This window comes from Lynx rufus, unplaced genomic scaffold, assembly GCF_022079265.1.
Source record: "Lynx rufus isolate CCGP_SWC_20201006 ecotype Redwood Valley unplaced genomic scaffold, mLynRuf1.p SCAF_18, whole genome shotgun sequence".
NCBI lineage: Eukaryota > Metazoa > Chordata > Mammalia > Carnivora > Felidae > Lynx > Lynx rufus.
The window spans coordinates 24,932,816-24,948,853 of NW_025814832.1; the positions used below are offsets into that span (position 1 = coordinate 24,932,816).

Sequence of the window (16,038 nt, forward strand, 5' to 3'; positions counted from 1 at the left end):
TTGCTCTCTGTCTTATCATATTCCATCTGGGATTCTACTCATCCATCTATTGAATAAATATTTGAATATTCTACTATGCGCAAGACTGTTTTTCGAGAGGCAGAGCTCCCAGCCACCTTATCACTTCCTCTAATTGCTTTTAATTTTGCCTTTTCAGAAAGGCAAACTACTGGGGTCGTAGGATTTGAAAATATCCTTTTGGTGGTTGGTGTTACTTCCCCAAAACACAGCTCCCAGTGTTCTGGGGAGTTAATGAGGTAGGAATATAATATAAATTTTCCAAAAGAGCAGTTATTTTAAAAAGCCTACTTATGATTCATCTCAGAATGAATTGATATTGACTTCCCTTAATATTTCACTCAGGCTGATATAGAACAAGTTTTCATTCCCTGAGAATCTGATCAGAGGGGCACCTGGCTGGCTCAGGTGGTGGAGCATATGACTGTTGATCTTGGGGTTGTGAGTTTGAGTCCCACTTTGGGTGTAGAGGTTACTTAAAAATAAAATCTTTAGGGGTGCCTGGGTGGCTCAGTCGGTTAAGCATCTGGCTCTTGGTTTCGTCTGAGGTCATGATCTCACGGTTTGTGAGCTTGAGCCCACATCGGGCTCCATGCTGAAAGTGCAGAGCCTGCTTGGAATTCTCTCTCTTTCCCTCTCTCTGCCCTTTCTCCCCTCAAAAAATTACTAAACTTTAAAAATAAACTTAAAAAAAAAGAAAAGTAAAATCTAGAAAGAAAGGAAGGAAGAAAGAAGGAAAGAAAGAAACTGGTCAGATGGCAGACAGAGGTGACCTGGGATGTACTGGTTACCATGTGGGTACATTAAAACTCAATGGTGGAGGAGTGCCTGGGTGGCTCAGTCAGTTGAGCATCTGACTCTTGATTTCGGCTCAGGTCATGATCTCACAGTTTGTGAGTTTGAGCTGCGGTGCAGAGCCTGCTTGGGGTTCTCTGTCTCCCTCTCTCTCTGCGCCTTCCCTGCTCTCTCTCAAAAATAAATAAATACACATAAAAAACTCAACGGTGGAGGAAATAATCTCAGATAGACTATGTCAATGTTCTGTATTAATAACCATTCTCATGGAATGGAGTTTCCTCACTTCAGTGGGGAGACCAGTAAAACAAAAATCATGTTTTATTTTCTGGGGTGTAGACAGACAAGAGTCTATTAAGAAATAATGAGCTGGGTGCCTGAGTGGCTCAGTCAGTTGAGTGACTGACTTCAGCTTTGGTCATGATCTCATGGTTCATGAGTTTGAGCCCCACATAGGGCTCTGTGCTGACAGCTCAGAGCCTGGAGCCTTTTCAGATTCTGTGTCTTCCTCCTTCTCTGCCCCTCCCCTGCTTGCACTCTCTCTCTCTCTGTCTCTCTCTCTCTCTCTCTCTCTCTCTCTCTCTCAAAAGTAAATAATAATAAAACATTTAAAAATTAAAAAAAAGAAATGAGCTCTCATTTAAATGCTTAATAACACATTCTTTAATTAACACATACATATAGCACCTAATTTCATGTCACGATTAATGTGTCATGCTCCAGGTTCAATGCTGTGGCTAAGACTTGTGGGGAATTCTTACCCTTGAAGAATTTACAGTATAATTGAGAAGTCAAGATTTTAGGCAATACAAGTGATTCCCAAACCCAAAGTAATCCCTCTCTTTTGATAGTCCATAGCATTTTATTTGGACTTTCGTGATAATTATATTTTGGCCTGTAAGCTCTTGTATGTACGTACCACGAGCTCTTAACTCATTGCAAAATGCTGTAGACATGTGCTCAATAAACAGTAATTGACAGACTACATAAGAACCTATAGGTAAGTGTGGAAGGTGTTTGCCATTCAGCAATTATTATAGTATGTATTTTCTAGGATGAACTCAACATCATAAATCCTTTAAGAACTGAATGTGAAGCAGTACAGTATAGTAATTAGAGCATAGTTTCTGGATTTAGTCTGCTCGGATTTGAATCCCAGTTTTGCCAGTTATTAGCCGTGTGACCGTAACTAAATTACTCACTTAATTTCTCTGTGGCCCAACCTCATATGTAAAAGTAGGGTATCACTCTTGTTTGTGGTGAAGAGTAATTGAGTTAATATATGCAAAATGTTTACAAAATTGCCTGGCACTTGGTAAACATTTCTAAGTATAAGCTATTGTTATTATTAAACTGGTGCCTCTTTCCCGAAAGGACCAACAAGAAACGTCTTTGTCAGTCCATGTGTCTTTTGCTTCAATAAACAGTAGTCATTATGTTTGTTCAATAAACACAGTAGTCATTAATCTCTAGTTTGACAGAATTTTCTTCAGGTTCAGGCTGAGAAAACTAGGGCTGTTTAAGGTTACACAGCATATTGAGGTCAGATCCAGATCCAGAAACTATTCATTTTTGGTCTTTTCGTGATCAAAGAAAAACACTTGTCTCCAAAGGGCAACACCTTTTTTAGGGGAAACAAGGTGCAGCAACCTCCCAATCTTGCAAGAATGCGGCAACTCCTTGCGCCCAGAACACCTCGAGCGCAGGCGCAGCTCCCGCTCCGGCGCTCTCTGGCGCGTGACAGCCGTGCGTTCCACCCTACCCCCAACGCCTCTTAGTGCGCACGCGCGCAGTCTGTACTCTCCCCCTGCCCTCCTCCCCTCAACGCGCACGTGCGCGTTCGCGCCGCTCACACTTCAGCTGAGGGCGCGCGCCCTGGAAAATTCCACACCCAAGCTAGCTCCACCCTTTGCGCCCTTTCTTCAGCCCCCGGCTCTTCACTCCTAGTCCCCATCCCAGCGGCCTTTGCGGGAACAAAATGGCAGCCCCCACGCTGCGGCGTTTGTGTTGTTTATCCAGAGCTTTAGGATGGTGGTCTCGGCAGGTGGGTAGGGACTGGATGAGTAGGACTCCTGGGGCCGGATGAGGACCACAGAGTAGAGGGGGATACTCGCTTTGCACTTGTCGTTGGTGGGCTTGGGCGATACCAGTCACACCTAGCTACGAAAGAGTTTGAGGTAGACGCTACCCAACGACTAAGCTAAGTGGCGGGGTGGGGCGAGCCCGGGTTAGGCCACGAAGACGGGCAAGTTCTCGGAGATGAACTTTCTCCAGTTTGTTCTGTGTCTGTTTGGCGGGGGGGGTGGGGTGGGTATTAAAGGGTAAAGAAGTAATGATTTGGAAGTTGGGCTCGCTACCCCCTCGGTTCTTATAAATACCTTACGTTGAACAGTAGCTTGGAAGGAGGGAGTCTCCCGTTGTCCGTCTGACTGAACAAACCTCACGGTCATAGAGAAAAGAGATCTGGCCTTTAAAGAGGTTATTGATCATTTGGGAGCCAGAATGACAGAATAAAGTTTACAGTTAGCCTCCCAGTGGAATGAGCAGTATGTTATCTGAGTAAATATAAAGGAGATGCCAAGAACAGGACTTTTCTTAGGCTTTAATAATAGCATTCCTCTCATTTCAGTGTTGGGTTGATGTTTAAGTTTCCTATGGGATTGAAGGTTCTTTGAGAGCAGAAGTCTTGCTTTAATCAACCCTGCATCCCTGGGACTTGGCATAGTCGTGTGCTAGGGGAAAGCCTTTAGTAAATGTTGAGTGCTAATAAAGGTTGCTTACAGGCTTCTGGTTAAGACACCTATAAGTGGTCCCTGCCCTGGTATGTGGCTTTATAATTGTTTCTAAGTCATTCTTTGAATATGTCCTTTCTATCTTAGAGTTTGTTCAAGATAGATTTCTTTCCAGGTTACCTTTATCCTAACTTTTTCCTGTCTTGCAGCCAGTCCTGGTGACTCAGTCCACAGTTGTAGTTCCAGTGAGAACTAAAAAATGTTTCACACCACCTACTTATGAACCCAAATACAAATCAGAAAAGGAGTTTATAGAACATGCCCGGAAAGCGGGACTGGTCATTCCTCCGGAGCGTTTGGAGCGTCCTCTGCACCTGGCCTGTACAGGTGAGGCCTGGTCTTTCTGAGACCCTGACCAAATCTCCTGTCAGAGATATTCTGGAAAGTGGAATGATTTGGACTGTGATTCATTGTATTTAACTGACTACAAAATCAGTTCAGCCCTGATAATGATTTACTTTATGTACACCATATTTTATGAGGTCATCTTTGATCTTGTTTTCACACTGTTCCTAGAAGTCAAGGGTGAAATTGCTCTATTTTGTACAAGAAGAAATTGAGGCTCTGAGAGAAAACTTAAATTATCTTTTTTTTTCTTTTAATTTTGGTTTTTTTTTTATGTTTTTAAATGTTTTTATTTATTTTTGAGAGACAGAGACAGACAGAGCGTGAGTTGGGAAGGGGCAGAGAGAGAGGGAGACACAGAATCCGAAGCAGGCTCCAGGCTCTGAGCTGTCAGCACAGAGCCCGACGTGGGGCTCGAACCCATGAACTGTGAGATCATGACCTAAGCTGAAGTTGCATGCTTAACCGACTGAGCCACTCAGGTGCCCCAGTTTGTTTATTTTGAAAGAGAGAGAGAGAGCGCGTGCAAGCAGGGGAGGAGCAGAGGGAGAGAGAGAATCCCAAGCAGGCTCCTCGCAGTCAGTGTGGAGCCTTATGTGGGACTTGAACCCACAAACTGAGATCATGACCTGAACCGAAACCAAGAGTTGGAGGCTTAAGTGACTGAGCCACCCAGGTGCCTCTTACTCTGTTTTTTCTAATGTAACATAGTTCCCTCTACACAGAAGTCTACTTTATGTCCATGATACTTCTCAATTTTATATGACCTCAAGATGACTTTTTAAGCTTTTGATGCTTTGTTTTCTTCTTTCATTACAGCTGGTATCTTTGACGCCTATGTTCCTCCAGAGGGTGATGCTCGCTTGTCCTCTCTCTCGAAGGAAGGACTGGCACAGAGAAGTGAGCGGTTGAAGAAGAAGGTGACCTCCCAATTGTCGTAGGTGTCGGAGACAACTGGGAATCGATATTAGAATACAAATTTCTTGTTGCTGCTTTATTCCAGAGAGGCCATTGTAGGTTAACTGGGTTGGACATAACTCCCTTGATGACTTGACAGTGTATTTTTTTCTGTAATAGAATTTAGTTAATGTTGAAGAATATGGGCATTTTGATTTCTTAGCATCTCAACCTTTATTGGTATTTTTTGTCAACATCAGTTAGGGAGTGACTTAGAAGTTTGTAGAACACTTTTTTGATCACATATTTTAAATTTTAAAGTAATAATAAAAGCATCTTTCTTTGAGAAGTACCTTAGAGTTGGAACTACAGAGAGTAAAAAGTCAAAAAGGGTCAAGAAGACAGACCTGGCCTATGGAGGTAGCTAGGTCTTAACTAAGGAGCAGAAGCCAAAACCTTCTTAGTCTTTCTTTTAATTGAAAGGATGGAAACATTTATATTTGTCACTCCAAAGTTCTTTAGGGTCATTTATAAATTTCTGTGCACAGGCTTATTGAGTCATTGTTAATACTTCACGTGGCCATAATTTACTTCTCTAAATTCACATCTTATCACACCACCTTTCTGTTAAAACTCTTTTATGTTTCCTTATTACCTGTAATAAAATCCAGACTTCTTCAGTGGTATTCAAGGCTTTTTGTAAACCTGGTTCTTGCTTAACCTTTCTACTGTCATCTTACTCCATTTTCCTCATCCTAAACTTCACTGTTTTCAAACTAATTGCCAGTTCCTTGACGGTACTGTGCTATGACTCTGTGTTTTTGCACATTCTTTCCTTTACCTGAAAAACGCCTTTTTCCTCCTTTACTTGATAACTCCAACTCATTTCTCAAAAATGAGTAGAGCATCGTGTCTGCTTTTAGTCTTTCCCGGACTCTTTTTGGAGCTGCCTTTACTGTAACTGTAACTGTACACTTCTAGTAATTGTACTGTGATGGTTTCCTCTCATGTATTTCTCTCTGGGACTGTGCTCTCTTTTGTGGTAAGGTCCATGATGATGATGGACAAAACACATGTGATTTTATCATTGAGTTATCATTTAAGGGAGGAAAACAGCCATTAAATACTGATTACACACAATTAAATAATTATAGGTGTGGTGAAGTAGGGGTGTTATAGGATCATATGACAGGGAAAGATAACTTGGTTTAGGAGCTCAGGGAAAGCTTCCCGCAGGAAATGACATTTAAAGGTGGCACCTAAAGAATTGCTTGCAGTTAGCTGGGTAGAGGGGTGTGGTGAGGAAGAGCATCCTAGGGAGACAGAACAGCACAAGCAAGGCTCTCAGGTGAAAACAGTGTAAAGTGGGTGTTGGATTTTGTCAAATGCTTATTCTGTGTCTGTTGAGATGATCATATGATATATGCTTCTTTAGTCTGTTGACATATTGTGTTACGTTAATGGAAGTTTTAATGTTAAGCCAACCTTGCATTCCAGGGATAAATTTCAGTTGGTTATGGTGTCTCTCATCCTTTAGTATGTTCAACACTTTGATTAGATCAGAATTCTCTGTTTACATTATTATAACTATGAGAATATTGTTGACCGCTGAGTCATGCAGTACATTATCATGACTTTTCCTGCCTAATATTTCTTTTCTGGAGTTAAGTGTGAGTGTTTTTTTGTTTTCTGTTTGTTTTTCCTCATTTGCTTACACAACCTCACATTGTGCAAATTTCTTCTCAATACATTGAAAACATTAAGTATTTTATCAGTTTCATCTTCAAGAAGAAATCCCTCCAGGAGTTTTCTTACCTGCTTTCAGTCTGGACTGGTTGCTTTATTATTATTATTATTGTTATTATTAAATGTTTTCATTTTATTTTGGGGAGAGCGTGAGGGGGTGGGGGACAAAGGATGGATCCAAAGTGGCCTCTGTGCTGACAGCAGAGACCCTGATGCAAGACTTCCAACTCATGAACTGTGAGATCATGACCTGAGCCTAAGTCAGATGCTCAACCAACCAAGCCACTGGTTGCTCCTGGACCAGTTGCTCTATAGGCCCACTGTACATCTTGGGATCTACTTTCCTCATCATCTTGATAACTCCTTTTGTCTTGCCCTTGTGTTGTGTTCCCTGTTTCCTGGATCTTATGTCTGTCTTTCATAGTTTATTCTGTTATGTTGGTGGAGCACATTCCCCATCAGCTTCCTGAGAAAGAGGGCATGGTAAATAAATGAGATCTTTCAAGTCTAAGAAAAACTCTTTTAATTTTTTTTTTAATGTTTATTTATTTTTGAGAGAGAGAGAGAGAGACGGAGTGTGAGCAGGGGAGTAGCAGAGAGAGAGGGAGACACAGAATCTGAATCAGGTTCCAGGCTCTGAGCTATCAGCACAGAGCCCAATGTGGGGTTTGAACCCATGACCTGAGCCGAAGTCAGATGCTTAACCAACTGAGCCACACAGGTGCCCTAGGAAAAGCTCTTTTGCTTACTCTCCTATTTCATTTATAATTTGCCCAGGTAAAGAATTCTGAGCTCAATAATTTCCTCAGTTAAAAGCACTGCTTCATTGTCTTTCTAATTTCTAATGTTGATGTTATTCTGATTCTTGAGTCTATGTGTGAAACCTGTGTTTTCTTCCTTAGTGTTTATAGGATGTTTTCTTTGATGCCAGAATTCTGAAATTTCACTTTGAGAAGACTTGGTCTTTCTTTAGCATGATTAAGTGTGAGTTGGAAGGTTGAATTTATAGGGCTTGGCACATTCAGAATTTTTGAATAAGTGAACAGACATTAATGGAGGTTAATGTAAGCTTTGAGTTATGGATATTGTATGAAGTCTTTAGAGATGATTCTTGGGGTGCCTGGCTGGCTCAGTTGGTAGAGCATGCAGTTTTTGATCTCAGGGTAATGAGTTCAAGCCCCAGGTGGGCATAGAGCTTACTTAAAAAAAAAAAAAAAATAGGCAGTTGGGTGGCTCAGTTGGTTAAGCATCCAACTCTTGATTTCAGCTCAGGTCACGATCTCACGACTCATAAGATCAAGGCCCACATCAGGCTCTGCACTGAAAGCGTGGAGCCTGCTTGGGATTCTCTCTCTGCCCCTCCCACTCTTGCTCACTCTCTCTCTCTTTCCCTCAAAATAAATAAATAAGCATTAAAGGAAAAGAAAGAAAGAATTCTTATACTTAATTTTACAGAGTCCGGAAGATAAGAGAACATGATCCTAATTTCAAAATAAAGGACTTCCCTGAAAAAGCTAAGGATATTTTTATTGAAGCTCACCTTTGTCTAAACAAGTAAGTGAACTCGTATTTTATACCTGTTACGTTTTTAGCAGTTATTCTAGGCACAGATTTTTTTTTTTCCTTTGGTTAAGAGTTCTAGAGTGACCCGGGTACCTGAGTGACTCAGTCAGCTGATTTCGGGCTAGGTCATGATCTCATGGTCAAGGGATCAAGCTCCGCATTGGACTCTGTGCTGAGCGTGGAGCCTGGTTAAGGTTCTCTCTCCCTTTGTCCCTCTCTCCTGCTCGTGTATGTGTGCTCTCTCTCTAAAAAAAAAAAAAAATATATATATATAGATTGATTGATTTAAGAGTTCTAGAGTGACCTAGATAGGTCTAGGTGTGTGTTTGAGCCAGCCAGTTTTTAACGTTAATTTCTTATCTTAGGAATTCTTATACAGGTATCATAAATTCTGTCTTCACATCTGAGCATAATGTGGGCTTACGACTTTATTAGCCACTCCCGCCGCCCCCATGCACGTACCCAGCCAGCCCTAGACAGAGAGAAGCTTTATCTCTCAGTTGGTGAACTATTTTTGTAGTCTCCCTTTGCTGCAGGTGCAGGATTCTTAAGGGTCCTAGCTTTGTGCAGGGATCTCAGTTCCAACTTCCTGTTCTTTGAGGGTTCAAGGATTTAGGAAGAGTCTGTTCCTAGCCATCAGATCCTGTTTCTTTCTTTTTTTTTTTTTTTAATTTTTTTTTTATGTTTATTTACTTTTGAGACAGAGCATGAATGAGGGAGGGTCAGAGAGAGAGAGGGAGACACAGAATCTGAAATAGGCTCCAGGCTCTGAGCTGTCAGCACAGAACCCGACGCGAGGCTCGAACTCACGAACCGTGAGATCATGACCTGAGCCGAAGTCAGATGCTTAACCGACTGAGCCACCCAGGCTCCCCTGTTTCTTTCTTTTTTAAGTTTTTTTTAAAGTTTATCTTATTTTGAGAGAGAGTGAGAATGAGTGGGTGAGGGGCAGAGAAAAAGAAAGAGAGAATCCTAAGCAGGCTCTGTACTCTGCACTCATGAACTGTGAGATAATGACCTGAGCAGAAACCAAGAGCCGGATGCTTAACTGACTGAGCCACCCAGGTGCCCATCAGATCCTATTTCTAGATCCTTTTAATCATCCCATATGCTGTCATGGTGTCAAGTTATATTCCTTCCATTCTGGTTTTAGTTCTCTTTCCTGCCTAGTCCTAGGCATCTAGTGACTTACCTTTCTTGTGAAGTAGGCTGGAGAGTTTAAAAATGTATGTATGTTTGTGTGTATTCTATTCTGTCCCAACGTTTCTAGATGTTTATAGTGGGAGTAGTTTTATATGAGCTCAGTCCATTGTGTTGTTAGAAACAGATGTCTTCCTCTTATTTTTCAGTGTAAGTTTTATCATAAATGGTAAGTGAACTCTTAGATAAGGGAATTTATTTCCACTGAAGATTTTTAGGTCAGGATAGTGAGGAGGAAAAGTGCATTGAGAGGTGCCTGGCCTGGTGGTCATGGTAGCTGTCACAACTCAGGTTAGTCCAGTCTAGTCTAATCTAGAGCTACAGTGGGGGAAATGACTTGAAATCTTTTCTTTTGTTAGGAGTAGAGGTGGAGGCAAAGCACATGGATAAAACTAATCCCATTCTAGCATTAGGGACAAGATTTAAAAAAAAAATTGTTTTTTAATGTTTATTTTTGAGACAGAGACAGAGCATGAGTGGAGGAAGGGCATAGAGAGAGGGAGCCACAGAATCCAAAGCAGGCTCCAGGCTCTAGGCTGTCAGCACTGACCCTGACATGGGGCTCAAACCCACAAACCATGAGATCAGAACCTGAAGTTGGACACTCCACCAACTGAGCCACCCAGGTGCCCCAGGGACAAGATTTTTTAAAGGAACAAAGACTTAAACTTCCCAGGAGGTATTAAACTGTGGGGAAAAGTCATGAATGTGGATCTGAAAGACATTAATCCATGGATGACCTTAGGTTTACTTGAAGCCTGTCTGTTAGGAACCTCCTAAAATTCTGTATGTACAGGAGCTGGGGTTTGCTGTCTGTTTTCTTACTATTGCTGCCTACTGCATAGAATCAGCATAACAAGTCACTGTGGTTGCAGCAAAGGTGGTAGGGGAGTGGAAGGAAAGGACCAGAAAAGACCGATGCTTATCTTTTGGTTAGGTTCACAGATAAGAGTGTAAGAGATGGGGTATCTGATTGGCTTAGTCGGAGGAGCATGTGACTCTTGATCTCAGAGTTGTGAGTTTGAGCCCCACATTGGGTGTAGACATTAATTTTTTTTATAAAAAACATTTTTAATGTTTTATGTTTGTATTAGAGCGCACATGTGTGTGTGGGGAGGGGCAGAGAGAGTTGAAGACAGAATCTGAAGCAGGTTTCAGGCTCTGAGCCATCAGTACAGAGCCCCATGAGGGTCTCAAACTCATGAACGGTGAAATCATGACCTGAGCTAAAGTTGGACGCTTAACTGACTGAGCCACCCAGGTGCCCCTAATTTGTTTAAATGTTTATTTATTTTTGAGAGAGAGAGAGAGAATGCACGCGAGTGGGGGGAGGAGCAGAGAGAGAGATACAGAATCAGAAGCAGGCTCCAGGCTCCAAGCTGTCAGCATAGAGCCCAATGCAGGGCTTGAACTCACAAACTGCAAGATCATGACCTGAGCCGAAGTCGGACACTTAACTGACTGAGCCACCCAGGTACCCCGAGATTACTTTAAAAAAGGAAAAAAAAAAAAAAAAGAATAGTGAAACTTGCAAGGCCAGTCCATTTGGTATTGATGATGTGTTTGAGGTAAGAGAAGATGGGAGGAGCTTTTGATTTTTTTTATGATGGATCTGTGAGGGTCTCTTGCCCATCTTAAGGATGTATAGTAATTTCTGAGAAATTTGTTTCTGCTCCTGAGATTCAAACATAACTTCAACCTGCAATTAGATCTCAGGGTATTCTATTTTTTTATTATTTTTTTTAATGCTTATTTTTGAGAGAGAGAGACAGAGCATGAGCAGGGGAGGGGCAGAGAGAGAGGGAGACATAGAATCTGAAGCAGGCTCCAGGCTCTGAATTGACAGCACAGAGCCTGATGCGGGGCTTGAACTCACGAACTGCAAGATCATGACCTGAGCTGAAGTCAGACAGTTAACCAACTTCAGCCACCCAGGCACCCCCCCCCCCCCGGATTGTTTTTGTTTTTTTTTTTTTAAATCATGTTCATCTTTGTGTGCCCAGGTAACTTAGCACGTTACGTGGCTTACAGTATGTATGCAGAGAATGTTTGTAAAAAGGAATTGTTTTCCATTTTGAGGGCTCTTTTCAGCTTTGTACAGTGTCATAAAGCAAGAGCCAATGATCTGTATCTCTTTCTTTTTTAGCTCAGACCATGACCGGCTTCATACCTTGGTAACTGAAAACTGTTTCCCGGTAGGTTCTCAACCTCTTTAGAACTGTGGGAGTTCTGAATGGATAGATTCTAGACATTACCTCTGGGTTCTTAAGAAGGGCCGATTTTGAAAGTACAGGAAGTTTAAGGCAAATGCTGAGGTTCCATTGTTTTTTGACTGAATGGTACTGACTTGACATGGACTTTGGTAAGGGCCAGGCAGATGAGGTAGGAGGAAGTCCCTCAGCAAGCAGTACTGAAACCTCAGGGTATGGATGCTCAGGTCAGGGTGTGGACCACGTTAGGCAGCCCTACACACGCCTGCAGTGTAATAAAGGATTTAGCATTTACGAGGCTTACATTTTGTGTTAGCCAGGGTGCTAAGATACTTTGGGAGACTTCCCAATATCGGGACTTTGTGGTTCAAGAATAAGAACAATAAGAACTTCAGTTTCTATCAACTTAGCCTCATCTTCCTGTGGTCAAGTATAACTAATTTGGTCTTAGCAGTTTAGCCTTTATTCCTTATAAAATTCTGTTCTTCACTGATACAAGGCAAGGGGCGGAATAAAACAACATATATGCAGTCAACAGAAACATGTACAAGAACTAGCAGACTATAAAAGTGTAAGGGAGGGGCCCCTGGAGTTGGTAGAGCATGTGACTCTGGATCTCAGGGTCGTGAGTTCGAGCCCCATGTTGGGTATAGAGATTACATACAAATAAAATCTTTGGGGGGGCGCCTGTGTGGCTCAGTGGATTGAGTGGCCTACTTTGGCTCAGGTCATGATCTCATGGCTTGTGAGTTTGATCCCCGCATCAGGCTCACTGCTATCAGCATGGAGCGCATTTTGGATCCTCTGCCCCTCTCTCTCTTTCTGCCCTTCCCCGACTCGTGCTCTCTCTCAAAACAAAATAAATGAGTAAAATAAAATCTTTGGGGCGCTTTGGTGGCTCAGTCAGTTGAGCATCCGACTCTTGATTTTGTCTCACCCATGATCCTAGGGTTATGGGATTGAGCCCTGAGTTGGGCCCTGCGCTGAGTGTGGATCCTGCTTGAGATTCTCTGGTTCTCTCTCTCTCTCCCTTTGCACCTCTCCCCAGCTCACACTCTCTCTCTAAAAAAAAAAGTTTTTTTAAGGAAAAAAATTTTAAGTGTAAGGGAGGGGTAATGGGGTATTTTAACTGGCAGTTTGGAGTATGTTTTTCATTGATTTGGAGAAGGTTCCTTGAGGAGGTAGGTGGGTCTTGATTTGTTGATTTAGATGAAAAGAGTGGTTTTGAGGTGGACTTGAGCAATAAATTAATCAAAACTTGGAACGGTGGGGTGTCTGGGTGGCTCAGTCGGTTAGGCGTCTGACTCTTGATTTCAGCTCAGGTCATGATCTCACGGTCGTGGGATTGAACCCGGAGTTGGGCTCTGTGCTGAGTGTGGAGCCTGTGTGGGCCCCTCTCTCTCCTCTCTCTCTCTGCCCCCCCCCCCAAATAAATATTTTTTTTAAAAAACTTGGAAAGGTGAGAAAAAATAGGCATAAGAAAGCATTTGGTGGGAAATGTTAGGTGATGCCTGTAGTATCTCTGGAAGTGAGAATAGGTGTGGAATTCCAGAAGCACCAGCTTTCCTAAAGGAAAGTAAAACCCCAGTTGAATTTTTTCTCCTCTGCCCTCAGGACATGGTCTGGGACATCAAATATAAGACCGTCCGTTGGAGCTTCGTAGAATCTTTAGAACCGCCTCAGGTGGTTCAGGTTCGCTGTTCAAGTCTGATGAACCAGGGCAACATATATGGCCAGGTCACCGTCCGCATGCACACCCGGCAGGTAGAGGCACCAGTCTGCTTTCCTCCCAGCTTTTCTTCATTCTCAGGGTGGTATCTACCTCTGGAGTCCTGGGTACAGTTTCCCAGGACTGTGGGCTCTAAGGAAAGGTTCACCATGGTCTTCCTTGCTCTGTCAGGGTGCCCTTCCCACTGTGGATGTTAGCTCTGCTAAGACAGGTGTGAGGATACTCTCCCCCACCCTTCTTGATCCTCCCTCTCCCACCTTCCTATACCCTGTCCCCAGTCAAAAACCCTCCAAGAGTAAACTGTCAGTAGTTGATCACTTAGTCTGAATTCAGAATTCCGAGGTAATTTTTTCTACCCATTAAAATTTTTTGTTATGGTTGTTTCAGAATGGTTGTGTGGCATAGAAAAGGAAAAAAAAAAATGCAAACCAACTGAGTACTAATAGGCCAGATTTGCTTTCATCCTTGCAGACTCTGGCCATCTATGACCGGTTTGGCCGGTTGATGTATGGACAGGAAGGTGTGCCCAGGGATGTCCTGGAGTATGTTGTGTTTGAAAAGCATCTGGTAAATCCCTATGGGAACTGGAGAATGCATGGCAAGGTCATCCCCCCATGGGCACCCCCTAAGCAGCCCATCCTTAAGGTAAGTCGTGATTTGAGAGTGCTGTGCAATCTTAAGCCACTCCTCTTGGGCTCCTCCTAGTGGAGAAATGGGGTGATGCAGCACCAGGGAAGGGGAATCCTCCATAGAGGAGGTGGGGGTGAATCTCTCCTCCGTAAGTCATGGGCCTGGAAGGTAGATAACTCAGCTTCCTGCTCTTTCAGACGGTGATGATCCCTGGGCCCCAGCTGAAACCTGGAGAAGACTATGAGGAGCCACAAGGAGAGGCCCATAAGCTTCAGCAACCCTGATGGCAAAAATGACTCCTGGGGTGAAACATGGCTGACGAGATGGCCAGAAGCTATGGAGTCTGGGAACTGTGAAGTCAGTCATCTTTTCATCATGCTGTAGAAAGACTTACCTTTGTCCTCTCTTGTCCTGCTTGAGTGTTTTCAGCTGTCTCCTTGGCAACCACGGCTGATGGCCGGGCCCAGGTGGATGGCTGATATGCACAGCCACGAACCCACTTCTCCCTTTTTAGACTGTGTTTTTAGCTGCTGAGTCTCAACAAAAGTATGTTTGGATACCTGTTTTTCCTGCAGCAGAGACTGGCAGAATTTTCTTTTTAATTACAAGGCAGGGATCAGCGTTTGAAATAAAACACTGTCAGGGTGTTGGACAAACTGGCGGGTTCTGTACCTCTCCCAGGGTTTACGCTGGAAGTAGACCAGCTTTCAGATGGCACAAATGGAAGGTAGGCTGAACTGAGCGATGTGACTTCCGGGAGATCCAGGTTTGGGACACATAATTAGCATTCATTGAAGAGGGTCTTTTCTCATATACTGACTCACGTAGTCATCATTTGTACTTCGTAGAAGAATGTAAATCCAAAGAAATCATTTATCTTTCAGCCTTTCGATCATGTTCTTAATTATCGGCTGCATCCTAGTGCGATCCCAGGAAGCATGATAGGAGGCAGGGGCCATGGAGGAGTTGATCCATTTGAGAATTCCATCTGTAAGACTTCCCTGATTTCTAGCCCCCTTTGGAGATGGTGACCATGCTTTTCAGCCCCCATCGGTAAAGCGAACGTACTAGAATATGAACCTGTTGAGAGTGAAGCAGTCCAGCTCCTTCTTGTTCCTGGGCTCTAGCTGGGCTGTCCGGAGGAGGTTGTGGGGCTTCACCTGCTTGTGTGTCTGGGTCATCTGAGGTACGACCAGGGAAACCACTGTACCAGCAACAAGCTTGGCTTTTACTATTTATCAGCACACTGGGGGCCCCCCTTAAAAAATAGGACCTTAATTCTCATACTTTGTATTTTTCAAGCCTAGAATTTTCTTTTAACAAGTCTGTCCCTTAGGGTCAGGATTAATCTGTTCTGATCTTATCCTGAGAGCAGAATCCAAAGAAACCAGAATCAGTTTCTAGTAACTGATGTAACTCCTCTACATCTAGTAACTGATGTAACCTAACTCCTCAGTCTCTGTACAACTACCGTCTCAGCAAGGCAGACAACAGACCAGTCCTCACTGGGGAAAGCTGATCTTTTTACAACAGCTGTTGAATGCAGACTGTGGGAACAAGATGTATATGCCCCGGGGAGAGGCAGCGCCGGCGGCTTAATCCAGAGCAGCCACTCTTTATCATATACCGTTTAGTCTCAGCCCTTTTGGCTTAAAATGTACATCAGTCTGCAGCATGTCTGAAGTGAGGTCTGGCCACATCCTATTTGCCTGAGCCCTGGATTAAGGCAAAATGAGAAGGCAAGTGCTTTCAGCAGGATCCACAGCTGGGGAGTATGGAGGAAGGGGAAGTAATCCAGGGAGGGCAGGGAAGCAGAGATGGGAAGAAACACGCTTAGTGGGCACATGACCGATTGATTTCTCTGAATATATAAAAACAGTGCTTCAAATAAGCTGTTTCATCCCACTCCCCTAGATCTGTCTCAGGGGTCTCTAGATAATCCTAAATAGCAGCTAAGCGGTAGCTGCCACCAGGGAGCCAGAGGATAAGTGCAATTTTCATTTCCCCTTGGGATCAAATCCAGCTGAGCAAATGGCCCAGATGTGAAGGATTTGCTTGAAGGGCCAGGCAGAGACCATCTGCAGTGCCAGCCATGGAGCTGGATACAGGCCGA

At 43.4% G+C, this 16,038-nt stretch overlaps 1 protein-coding gene across 1 annotated transcript; it reads left to right on the forward strand.

Annotated features, from left to right (window-relative positions):
• The first annotated feature begins 2,680 nt into the window (after window positions 1-2,680).
• On the forward strand, window positions 2,681-14,581 carry MRPL45 (mitochondrial ribosomal protein L45). The gene is made up of 8 exons (XM_047081271.1): window positions 2,681-2,857; window positions 3,755-3,932; window positions 4,770-4,887; window positions 8,049-8,147; window positions 11,503-11,551; window positions 13,181-13,330; window positions 13,767-13,940; window positions 14,123-14,581. The coding sequence occupies exons 1-8, from the start codon at window positions 2,792-2,794 to the stop codon at window positions 14,207-14,209; spliced, it is 921 nt and encodes a 306-aa protein (XP_046937227.1). The 5' UTR covers window positions 2,681-2,791; the 3' UTR covers window positions 14,210-14,581.
• The last annotated feature ends 1,457 nt before the right edge of the window (window positions 14,582-16,038 follow it).

What these genes read in the sequence shown, in the direction of transcription:
- MRPL45 (XM_047081271.1), top strand. Translation starts at nt 2,792, where the DNA reads ATGGCAGCCCCCACGCTGCGGCGTTTGTGTTGTTTATCCAGAGCTTTA. An exon ending in TCTGCACCTGGCCTGTACAG is followed by an intron (nt 3,933 to 4,769) that starts GTGAGGCCTGGT and finishes CTTTCATTACAG; the next exon opens with CTGGTATCTTTGACGCCTAT. An exon ending in TCCGCATGCACACCCGGCAG is followed by an intron (nt 13,331 to 13,766) that starts GTAGAGGCACCA and finishes TCATCCTTGCAG; the next exon opens with ACTCTGGCCATCTATGACCG.